General features: G+C 39.0%; 1 protein-coding gene and 1 non-coding gene across 2 annotated transcripts in view; one reads left to right on the forward strand and one right to left on the reverse strand.

The window, feature by feature from the left end:
* RRM1 (ribonucleotide reductase catalytic subunit M1) overlaps nt 1-12,633 on the reverse strand; it is a 38,391-nt gene that overhangs the window by 6,985 nt on the left and 18,773 nt on the right. The window contains exons 8-14 of the mRNA XM_021704741.2: nt 10,127-10,268; nt 8,729-8,812; nt 7,383-7,544; nt 6,716-6,795; nt 5,854-6,055; nt 2,802-2,951; nt 2,373-2,594 (exon numbers count right to left, since the gene is read on the reverse strand). Coding sequence (XP_021560416.1) covers nt 2,373-2,594; nt 2,802-2,951; nt 5,854-6,055; nt 6,716-6,795; nt 7,383-7,544; nt 8,729-8,812; nt 10,127-10,268 — 1,042 coding nt within the window. The remainder of the gene's footprint in view (nt 1-2,372; nt 2,595-2,801; nt 2,952-5,853; nt 6,056-6,715; nt 6,796-7,382; nt 7,545-8,728; nt 8,813-10,126; nt 10,269-12,633) is intronic.
* LOC123326243 lies at nt 1,638-1,744 on the forward strand. Its single transcript, XR_006540956.1, has one exon. It is a non-coding gene; the product is annotated as a U6 spliceosomal RNA (small nuclear RNA).

Consider the following 12,633-nt stretch of genomic DNA (forward strand, 5'->3'; position numbering starts at 1 on the left):
CCAAATGACTAACTGCCATTCCCCACAACCCAACAAATGTCTTCTAGTAGAACTGTGTGAGGAATCCAAGGTCCAGAGATTTCCTTGGACAAACTTTCATGCAGTCATATTGATCAAAAGCAGGCTAAGAAACCTGGCTTATCTCTTCCCCATGTCCCTGATGTGAGCCCTCAGAGGATTCGTATCATATCTACAAACCGGGAAATCCTAACATTCATAAGTATGTTGCTGAGATGCATTCTCTTTTTGTACAATAAAAATGTTACTCCAATTTCATCTTTCTTAATTGCCTTGATCTATTTACTTAGCTATTAAACACCTATTTTCAAACCACTGGATATCAGATTTCCTAAATATCAGCAGGAACATCAGGACTAAAAATAACATAACATTTTATTTTATACAGAAGAGACTCATACTACCAATAATAAAGGCAGTGTAGAAAGCAGAATTCTAAGACAGTTCCCAGGTTCTCACCCCCTGGTGCACAGGCCATGTATAATGTCCTCCTCCTGAGTGTGGACAAGACCTGGGAATATGATGGATGTTACTTACATAATTATGGCAAAGATGAAAAGTTTCTGCAGATGTAATTAAGGTTACAAATCAGTTAACTTTGAGTTAAACAAAAGAGAGGATATCCTGAGTGTACCTGACTTATCAGATGAAAACCCTCAAAAGAGCAACTGGACTGGGGCCTTCTTGAAATGACTCTCCCTCCTACTGGCTTTGAAGAAGCACAATGTCATGAGTTCTACAGGTACAAACAAATGAATTCCGCCAAAAACCAGGTGAGCTTGGAAGAGGACTCTGAGCCTCAGAGGAGACCGCAGCCTCTATCAACACCCTGACTGGGGCACCTGGGTGGGTCAGTCGTTAAGCGTCTGCCTTCGGCTCAGGTCATGATCCCGGGGTCCTGGGATTGAGCCCCACATCGGGCTCCCTGCTCCGCAGGAAGCCTGCTTCTCCCTCTCCCACTCCCCCTGCTTGTGTTCCCTCTCTCGCTGTGTCTCTCTCTCTCAAATAAATAAACAAAATCTTAAAAAAAAAAAAAAAAACACCCTGACTATAACCTTGTGAGACCCAAAGAAAACAATGTAGCTGAGGCAAGCCTGGACCCCTGGCTCAAGGAAATGGAGATAATGTATATTGTTTTTATCTACTAAATCTAGCAAAAGAAAACTAATACAGTTAGAATTCTTCTTAAGTCGCTTTTACCAATGACTAGTTCCGTATAAAACATTAAAATAAAGGGGCATCTGGCTGGCTCAGTCGGTGGAGCATGAGACTCTTGATCTTAAGGTTATAAGTTCAAATCCTTTGTTGGGTGTAGAGATTACTCAAAAATAAAATCTTGGGGTGCCTGGGGCTCAGCTGGTTAACTGTCTGCCTTCAGCTCGGGTTGTGATCCTGGGGTCCTGGGATCAAGCGCCACGTGGGGCTCCCTGCTCAGCGAGGAGTCTGCTTCTCCTGCTCCCTCTGCCCCTCCCCCCAGCTTGTTCTCTCTCTCTCTCAAATAAATAAAAAGTCTAAAAAATAAAATAAAATCTTAAAAAAAAACACATTAAAACAGAGTATAGTTTCCTATGGCTGGTATAACAAATTACCATAAATTTGGTGGCTTAAAATAAAAATCTGTGCTCACTTCGGCAGCACATATACTAAAATTGAAATGATACAGAGAAGATTAGCCTGGCCCCTGTGCAAGGATGACACGGAAATTCATGAAGCATTCCATATTTAAAAAAAAAAATTTTATTCTCATAGTTCTGGAAGCCAGAAGCCCAAAATGAACATGTTGGGAGGACTCTGCTCCCTTCAGAGGCTCTGGAGGAGATTCTGTTCTTTGCCTCTTCCAGCTTCTAGTGGCTATCAGCATTCTTGGGTTGTGGATGCATTACTCTGACTTCTGCCTCCATGGTCATGTTGCCTCCTCCTCTTCTCTGTCTCTTTTTTTTTTTTTTTTAAAGATTTTTTATTTTTATTTATTTGACAGAGAGAGGGAACACAAGCAGTGGGAGAGGGAGAAGCAGGCTTCCCGCCGAGCAGGGAGCCCGATGCGGGGCTCGATCCCAGGACCCTGGGATCGTGACCTGAGCCGAAGGCAGACGCTTAACGACTGAGCCACCCAGGTGCCCCTTTCTTCTCTGTCTCTTTTAAGAACTATTGTCACTGAATTTAGGGCCCACCTGGGTAATGCAGGATAATCTCATTTCAAAATCCTTAATTACATCTGCAAAGACCCTTTTGAAATCCAAAACGTTAACACTCATAGGTCCAGGGATTAGGATGTGAACACATCTTTTTGTAGGCTACCATTCAGCCTACTGTAAGAACTTAGAGGCAAAAAGAAATTTCATCCATATACTTACTCCTCTGCTGACTGGAGAGCCCTCATAGGTTTCATATGGGCCATGCTCCTTGGCCAGGTCACAGCTGGCTTCCAAGGCTCCATAATAAATGGTTTCAAAGATCTGCTTATTCAGTAGCTGGGCTTCTGGACTCTCAAAAGGATACCTCATCAGAATAAAAGCATCTGCCAGACCTTGTACCCCGATTCCAATGGGGCGATGGCATTTATTTGATAAGCATGCCTTTGTGCCAACAGATTTAGAGAAGAAGGAGACATTACTGAACAGAAAAGGCAACACTCTGCACCAAATGATACATGCTCTTTTTTTATCTCTGTTTTCTCACACCATTCCAATGACAGCCATTTAAATGATGACTGGCAGATCATGATAAGCTCCCTCCAACTTGGATTTCAAGAATTACCAATAAGCAGAGACCTCTATTCATACCTCTGGGACAGGGTAGTAGTTAATATCAATAATTTTATTCAAGTTTCGGACAATGACTTTGGTGACTTCAGCCAGCTTCTTAAAGTCATATGTGTGTTCTGATGTGACATACATATTCAGGGCCAGGGAAGCCAAGTTACAGACTGCAACCTGGAATGCAAAGAAAAAGAGTCAAGAATCACACAATTTTTATTTCTTCCCCCTGTGTCAATGACGACACCATGTAAGCCTCTAACACTATAAAATTTGTATCTTTATCTTCTCCCTCTTCATTGTTCATTTCTAAATCCCAATACCTATCCACGTGTGAGCTGTAACATGCACCAGTGAAATAGGTAAGATAGAGAATCTGTGTTCCATAGTCCATGGCTCTATTACCAGACAGACCTCCCATCGTGCTCTAATTTCTTATGTGTATCTGTCTCAGTCAGTAGATGTGTGCTGTCCAATACAGTAGCCACTAGCCACATGTAGCTATTTAAATAAAATTAAAAATTCAGTTTCTCAGTGGCACTAGTCATATTTCATGTGCTCAACAGCCACCAGATACATTTCCATCACTGCAGAAAGCTCTTCCAAATTACACATTCCCACCTTACTCTTACTGAGATTCTGATAAGTTCCTAACAATAGGGGATCAAATTTGTGAATTTTGCAAAAGCTCTTCAGGTGATTTTCCACTACACTACACTAGGTGGTAAGCTTTTTCAGGAAAGAAACACATCTTATTTAACCTTATATTTTTAGTACTAGTACCACATCTGGTATATAATAAATGCTTAATAATGCTGAATGAATACACTTCCTTTTCCATTTTGGACTATCTTAACCCAAAATCTCAACTCCTCTCACCTAGACTCCCTCATGCCCTTCATATCTAACTCAATTCTACACATTGCCTAAGTACCCAGTTTTAAAGCATAGCTCGGATTGCATAAGTCTGATAAATGCTAGGGAGAAAAATAAGGCAGGAAAAGACAAAAGGGTTCTAGGAACAAGGACAGAAGGAGTGCCATTTTTAAATAGAGTTGTCAAGGAAGATCTCACTGAGAATGAGACATACGAACAAAGAACTGAAAAGGTTAGACAGCAAGCCACGTGGCTATCTGGTGGAGGAGAGCATTTTAACATTCAAAGTAAAAGGCAAAAATCCTGAAGAGGGAATGTGCTTGATATACTTGGAAATTAGTAGGGCGGGAGCACAGTGAGCAAGGGGGAAAGTAACAGGAGATGAGATGGGCATACTCAGTTGTGCATGAACCCACAGGGCACTGTAAGAATTCTGGATGGAGGGCGCCTGGGTGGCTCAGTTGGTTAAGCGACTGCCTTCGGCTCAGGTCATGATCCTGGAGTCCCAGGATCGAGTCCCGCATCGGGCTCCCTGCTCGGCAGGGAGCCTGCTTCTCCCTCTGACCCTCCCCCCTCTCATGTGCTCTCTGTCTCTCTCATTCTCTCTCTCAAATAAATAAATAAAATCTTTAAAAAAAAAAAAAAGAATTCTGGATGGAAATGAATGAAGTACTGATACATACTACAACACAGATAAGCCTTGAAAACATGTTAAGTGAAAGAACCTGACACAAGAGACCACCATGTTATATGATTCTGTTTATAGAAAATGTTCACAAGAGGCAAATCCAGAGGCAGAAAATAGATTAGTAGTTGCCAGGGGCTGGGGGAAGAGGGTAATAGCGAGTGACTGCTAATGGGTACAAGGGTTCTTTCTGGGTTGATGAAAAGTGTTCTAGACTTAGATACTGGTGACAGTTACACAACCTTGTGGATATACTAAAAAAACACTGAAATGTACACTTAGAAGGGTGAATTTTATGGTATGAGAATTGTATTTCAATTTTTAAAAAATGAACAAACTCTGGATGGGTTGGAAAGTCAAAGAGGAGTGTTGAGTGCAGGAAGGATATGATCTAATTTTTGTTTTAAGAAGGGTCATTCTAGTCTCTGTAGCATAATCTATTTTGTACAATAGTTACTTGAGTACAGTACATGCCAATTTTCTCCAACAGTGAATTATATGTTTCCAAAGGGCAGGGCCTGAGCTATAATCATTTACATCCCAGAGCACTTGGTACAGTGTCTTGCACATAGCTGGTGCTCAGTAACTCTGGCTGAATTAAACCACAACCTTAGCAGTATGTTTAATTCACTTACCATTTTCTTCCCAACTTTTCATTTGTCATGTGTGTTAGGTCCTAGCATATGGGATCTGCTCCTTCCTCATTTCCATAGTTTAAATCCAACATCCAAGCAGCCTGTCATCCAACCACTGCAATAATCTCCGTAAGCTAACCTCCAACCTCCTCTCACACCAAGACACTCTATTACCAGAAGCAAGAACTATCCTTCTCATCCTAGCATTTTGACGCTATTTTCCTTTCAGGAACCTACAAGGGCTTCCTACTCTGTGACATGCGAGACATTTCACCTACTATCTCCCCTCCCCCAGCCACAGCCATCTCTCCATATACCAAACCATAATGTATTTGCTCCATCAGAACAAACTTATTTGAAACTCTCTGCACAAAACCTATTCCTGTCTCTGATCTGTCTGACAGGCTGTTCTTCCCAAATGGAAAGCTTTTCGATAAACTTTTTTTTTTTACATCAAATCTGTGTCCCACCTCTAGCCTCGCCTCTTCTATGAATCGCCTTAAAGATTTGACATTAGAATTTTGTCTCACCATTCACTGAAAGGACTCTCTACCTGCTTACATACTTTAAACTGAATGAGCATCCTGACACATTCTTGTGTTTGTCCTAAACCACCATAACTGAACACCGAGAAAAGATTATTACAACAATGTGTGTGTAAGATAAAAAGTGAGTCTTTCCTACATGGCTTAGACTATAAGATATTTAAGGGCACAGATTACATCTGTTCCTTTCTTTGTCATCTCTATTTTAGTGCCCTTCTACTTATAGCAAACTATGAAAACTCCCTTCCCCTATCTCAAGTGAAATCAAGTGAGGGATTCACAAATTAACTGCCTAAGATTCTTCTCTCAGGACTCTGGGCAGAAGTTTGTCTACCTACCTCATCTTTGCTGGTATACTCTACTATTTCTGTGCACAGGTTGCTGCATTTGATCGTTCCCAGGTTCTGCTGGTTGCTCTTCCGATTACAGGAATCTTTGTAGAGCATGTACGGGGTACCTGTCTCTGTCTGAGACTCAATGATGGCATACCAAAGCTGCTGAGCTTTTACAACTTTGCGGACACGACCCTGTTTCTCATAACTGAAAGGCAAAGCTAATATTATTTTAATATTCCCTAAGAAAATCTTTATTGCAGACAACTTGAAGACACTAAAATATAAAATTATGAAAATTCTTAAATGTTTACTATGTTTTGCTAAGACAGAAGGGGAACAAAAGGAATAGGATATTCATTTTACTGTGGCTAGAGAGACAAAGGAAAATCAGGCAGCTCTGGACCCATTAGAATATACCCAAATCCCACTAAATCAACAATACCCTTCATAAGGAATAGGAATAACACCTAAAGTAGTCAAATCTACTGTGCTATTATTTAATGAACTAGTGACATGTGTTCTAGCTGTTCTTGATTTCTGTGGGCAATATAAAGCATAACTTTTTAAATCAAATGTACTGTGAGACAAAGCAAAATAATAACCCTTTACCTTAATTTTTATAAGTATCAATTAAAAACCAAAGCACCTCTTTATAAGTCACAAAATTTTAAAGAAAGAAGATAGAAACCAAATTTTGGTGAAGATTTGGGTAGCAAATCTGACCAAAATAAAATTATTAATCACATTCTCTCCCGAATGTTTCTGAAGATTCCTAGAAACTGGCTAGGATGACGTTTTGAAATTTGAATCCCCCAAATAAAAGAAACACATGATTAAAAATTATTACTTCATATTTTTCCCATACCTTTCATATAGCTTCTCAAATTCCTCTCCCCAAACCTCATCCAGACCAGGACATTCATTTGGACACAACAAAGACCAGTCCTATAAAGGGAAGAACCCATAAGAGACTTGAAATAACCAACCGCACATACTCCATTAGGAACATGGCAAGGGATAGGGTGGCTTCCATAGACTCTCTTGGAAATCTGCTGTAGAAATAACCATTTTGGGGTGCCTGGGTGGCTCAGTCGGTTGAGCGACTGCCTTCGGCTCAGGTCATGATCCCAGGGTCCTGGGATCGAGTCCCACATCGGGCTCCCTGCTCTGTGGGGAGCCTGCTTCTCCCTCTCCCACTCCCCCTGCTTGTGTTCCCTCTCTCGCTGTGTCTCTCTCTGTCAAATAAATAAATAAAATCTTTAAAAAAAAAAAAAAAAGAAATAACCATTTTGGGCTCAGGCTCAAACATCTAGTTCTGCCTGTTTATACATGACCTTTAAGCATTTAGGTCAGATAGCATCTGCTTTAGAGAATAAAAACCCAAAAGGGCAGGAATGGCATCTCTTAAATTGCTTAAAATGCCTTCCATAGCATAACACATAGGTGGGCTCTTCCTAACCATGATTTAAGATGACAAAAAAGAAAGCTGATATGAATCAAGTTGTTCTTACCAACAGGTACCTCTTTCTCACCTGATTAGTCTCCACTCGTTTCATGAAGAGATCTGGAATCCAAAGGGCAAAGAAAAGGTCCCTGGCACGCTGTTCTTCCTTTCCTGTGTTCTTCTTTAAATCCAGAAACTCAAAAATGTCTAAATGCCAAGGCTCCAGGTAAATAGCAAATGCCCCAGGTCGCTAAAGGCAAGTAAACCATCATTCTTTTCAGAATCAGAATGAAACAAAAAAACTTCATATTTTCCAAAGCAATTTTATAATATCACCTTTGATCTTCACAATTAAGGAAATAAATGAGATAATACAAATAAAGGTACTACAAATATAAGTAGTAATATTGTCCTTACAATTCTAGGAGTAAAAAAGAGCAATTGATAAGAACAAGATGAAATCACTAGTCCAAAGTGACACAATGAACTGCAGATGGAGCTTCCTTTCAGATGCCATACAACTCACTTGACCTTATATGAGAGGTATACAAAGCCCATAGGAAATCACTTTATCTTTGACAATAAGTTGTGCTCTTATTAAAGATCAAAAAAGTGATGTCTTATCAAGGTCTCCACAGATCGTTTTTAAAGTTCATCAAGGGAAATCCATAAACTAACAGTTGATTAGTGTGCCTACGTATCTGTCCAAAGCAAGCTCAAATTGCAACTATCCTGCTGTTAACACTGGGTAAACAATCCAATCCTCTCAACTTTACTTCTCCCTCTGTGAAATAGGCAGAGTTTTGTTTTTGTTTTTTAAAGAAAAAGCTATAAGACTATTACAACCCCTTTTCAAGGTCAGATATTAATATTAAGTCACAACTTTAGAAATTCTTTGCCAATAAGCTGTCACATAAAGAAGCTGCCTAGGGGGAGCCTGGCTGGCTCAGTGGGTACAGCATGTGACTCTTGATCCTCAGAGTCATGAATTCAAGCCCCACACAGGGTGTGGAGCCTACTTAAAAAATAAAAAATATAAAAATAAATAAATAAAAGCAAGCTGACTAGACCATTGGCTGCCTGGAGCCAGGGGAAAAGTCTGTATGCGTGGGGGTGATGGGGTGAGTAATCAAAGGTGCCTGCGTAAACATTTTGGGGTAATGGGAAATGTTCTATATCTTGATTGGTGTAGTGACAAGTATATATATTTGTCAAAATCCATCAAACTGTACACTTAAAGTGTGTACACATTTAAAGTAAGTAAATTATACCTCATTAAATTGATTTTAGAAGTGAAAAAAAGGAGTTAGAAATATATACAGTATATTAGGAATGTAGTTAGAAATATATATACAGTAAATCATCTTATTTGAAGCATACATGGTTAAAGATTTTTAGTTCTGATTTCCAGGACTTTCGAGTAACAGAACATACCTTGTTTCCACCTTGATCCACATATCGAGCTGTGTTGTTATATACTCTTAGCATTGGTACAAGGCCATTGGAATTGCCATTAGTCTGAAAGAGAAACCAAGAATAAAGGCATCTGGAGGAGAAAAGTGGGACTAAGCAAGGAAAAGAACAAAATGGCTCAACAAGTTACTCTCTCCCAGTCTATATAAAGTCTTATCTGCTCTCCATCTCTCCCTTTGCTTTGAAAACAGAATACCCAATATAAAATGAACAAAATGTTGTTTTTCTCTTATTATTGCTGTAATGTTGTTGTTACATCTCTAATTTACAATGAGATACAACATTACAAGTCAAAAGAATCTGAAATTTAAATTCCATACCCTCTAATGGACATTATATAGATCTATACTTTGGGTAGAGTAAAAACACTACTACAGTGTCTTTTTCCCAAAAGAATTCAAGGCAACTTACAGTAAGAATTATATACAATGGATAAATAAAGACAATAAAGATAAATGGAGATTCTCAACAATAAATGGATCCTAGAATGAAAGTAAGAAAATATAGACTCCTCAAACTAGAAGATACCTCATCAAATTTTAAAAATAATCCTTCTAACTCCAAAGCAAGCCTTTAAACGTCTAGAAAAATAAGTGAACAATAGCTCACCCTACTATTATGTGTAAGTGCTCCAAAACACTACATAATGGAATAATTTCCTTCTAGACTCTCTAACTTTATTTGATAGGGTTAGATATTTTCTTCACATTACAGGTGAGGAAACAAACTCAGAGATGTAAAATAACTTACGCTAGGCTGCATTACTGGTAAGTAGTAGAGATAGAATTTAAATCTAGGTCTTACCCAACATCCTTATCTTGACCCCCAATGAATAGTGAACTAGCAAAGGGCTAAACTTACATCATAAGGTGCCAATCTTTAAAGCATGAACCCTGGCTCTATCACATATTAAGTGATCTCTGGAAGTAATTTAATTTTCTATGCCTCAGTTTCCTCACTTGTAAAATGAAGCCGATATTGCCTATACTTACAAAGTTATTGTAAGGAGTGAAGTTCCTACTATGTGTAATGGTACCCACCTTCTATGGTTGTAGCAAGGATTAAATGAGTAACTCAGGTAAAGCTTTTATAACAGACTTAGCATATAGTAAGCAATCAATAAATGATAGCTGCTATTAGTATTGCTAAGATAAATCTGAATTCCAAAATCTGAGCTAAAAAAATCCTACAGATCATCTAATCTAAACCAGAAGCTAGAAGTAGTGAAATGACTCACTCGAAGTCATGTATGACTAGCCAGCACTTATCAGAGACCCAGGTCTCCCAAGCCCCAGCATATGCCCTCTCAACCTGAATCCCTGTAGCCTACAATTTTTTAGTCATAAAAAAGCAGCTTACCCCAGCAATGTAGCTGCCAGTAGCTCGAATACAACTCACAGCAACACCAATTCCCCCAGCAGACTTGGAAATCAATGCACACTGCTTTAGAGTGTCATAAATGCCTTCAATACTATCATCTTTCATGCTCAGAAGGAAACAGCTATGGGGGAAGAAAGTCACAACTCAGCAAGGAAATGAAACAAAGCAGAGAAACAAAATTGACTATACACTCCCAAACAGTAAGTTGGGCAAATAAAAGATTTGAAGTTTAAAAAACTCCTAGGTATTTTAAGAAAAAAAAACCTTCTACTGGACATGACACAAGACACATCAACAAATCGTATTTTTTTTAAATTTTTTGTTATGTTAATCACCATACATTACATCATTAGTTTTTGATGTAGTGTTCCATGATTCATTGTTTGTGTATAACACCCAGTGCTCCATGCAGAACGTGCAAATCGTATTATTTTAAAAACACCTCCTGCCTATCCTAGACGCTAGGCCTAGAAGGAAGTCTTTTTTTTTTTTCCTAAGATTTTTATTTATTTATTTGACAGAGAGAGACACAGTGAGAGAGGGAACACAAGCAGGGGGAGAGGAAGAAGCAGGCTTCCTGCCGAGCAGGGAGCCCGATGTGGGGCTCGATCCCAGGACTCTGGGATCATGACCTGAGCCGAAGGCAGACGCTTAACGACTGAGCCACCCAGGTGCCCCTAGAAGGAAGTCTTATAATAAAGTCTAAAATATTAATTTATGTGTTCATCAGACTGCAGATGTGCTTTATCATATTTTCTCATGCAAATTCCTAAGCATACATAACTAATAGGTCTTCCCAACCTATTAGTAAGCCAAGTAAAATTAAACATTTATGAAATAAGAAACATCTATCCAATGTCAACCAATTCTTTGATAGGCCCTCCAAAATTTAGCTCCTTTACAGCCTTTTTGAAGACACCCCCCCCACCACAACTTGTGATTTGGATCTCATCCTCCTCCCCACCTCAGGAACCTTACTTACTCTACCAATGATCCCTTCACTACCTTGAATATATATCCACTCAAACAGATTCTATCCATTAACTTTTTCTATTAAATATGCCAACATTGAGAAAGATACAGAGAACATGACATATACTTTGCACTTATCATCTACTTATATCTACACTACAGCTATAGTGTAATTACAATCCCATACCATATCCATGCATTTCTACCTTCTTTTGGCATTTATCATTTTTAAATTTCTGGTTACATATTTATTTATCCTTCTACAACTTGCTTTTTTTTTTTTTTTTTTAAAGATTTTATTTATTTGAGAGAAAGAGAATGAGAGAGAGCGAGTACATGAGAGGGGGGAGGGTCAGAGGGAGAAGCAGACTCCCTGCTGAGCAGGAAGCCTGATGCGGGACTCGATCCAGGGACTCCAGGATCATGACCTGAGCCGAAGGCAGTCGCTTAACCAACTGAGCCACCCAGGCGCCCCATCTACAACTTGCTTTTAACTTAATATTGTGTTAGAGATTCTTTCCTACTGATACATGTCACTCTCATTGCTACAAATTGTTCCACTGTATGAATATGCCAATATATTTGTCCATTTGCCTGTGGATGGACATTTGGGTTATTTCCAATTTGTTTGGTATTCTAAACAATGTTGCTGTGGAAATTCTTAAACTTATCTCCTGGTGCTTAGGTTGAAGGATTTCTATAGAATATAAACCCAGGAGGGGAATTCCTGGGTCAAAAGATACACGTATGTTCCACTTTACTAAAGATTCTCCGAAGTGGATGGATAAGTATACTCACCTAGCAACGTATGAGAGTTCCCTGTGTTCTACATTCTTAGCCACACTTGGTATTATCAGCCTTTTAATTTTTATCAGTCTGATAGGTATGAAATATCTCATTATGTTAACTTTCATTTTCCTAATTACTAAACTCTTATGTTTATTCGCCAGTCAAGTTTCTTCTGTGAATTATTTTTTAAATCCTTTGCCCATGTTCCTATTTAGTTTTGTGTCTTGACACAATCCCTTGAGAGTTAATATACACTGTCAATATCTTCCCTCAGTCTGGAACTTGTTTTTCCACTTCGTTTTTGGTTCACAGGAGTTTTTAATTTTAATGTAATCAATTTTTCCTTAATGTTGTTTTGTCTATTATGACTATTTTAAGAGATCCTTTACCACTCTGAGATCATACATATTCTCCTATTAGGATGTAGGTTGAGGGGCTCCTGGGTGGCTCAGTCGTTAAGCGTCTGCCTTCAGCTCAGGTCATGATCCCAGGGTCCTGGGATCGAGCCCCGCATCGGGCTCCCTGAGAGCAGGGAGTCTGCTTCTCCTTCTCCCACTCCCCCTGCTTGTGTTCCCTCTCTCGCTGTGTCTCTCTTTATCAAGTAAATAAAATCTTAAAAAAAAAAAAAAGGTGTAGGTTGAAGTATTAAGAGTCATGACGTCTACAGTTCACTTTCAAATGACTCAGACAAAAGAATTTTTTTTTAATTTTAAAGATAAAAAATA

This window comes from Neomonachus schauinslandi, chromosome 11, assembly GCF_002201575.2.
Source record: "Neomonachus schauinslandi chromosome 11, ASM220157v2, whole genome shotgun sequence".
In the NCBI taxonomy this organism is placed as follows: domain Eukaryota; kingdom Metazoa; phylum Chordata; class Mammalia; order Carnivora; family Phocidae; genus Neomonachus; species Neomonachus schauinslandi.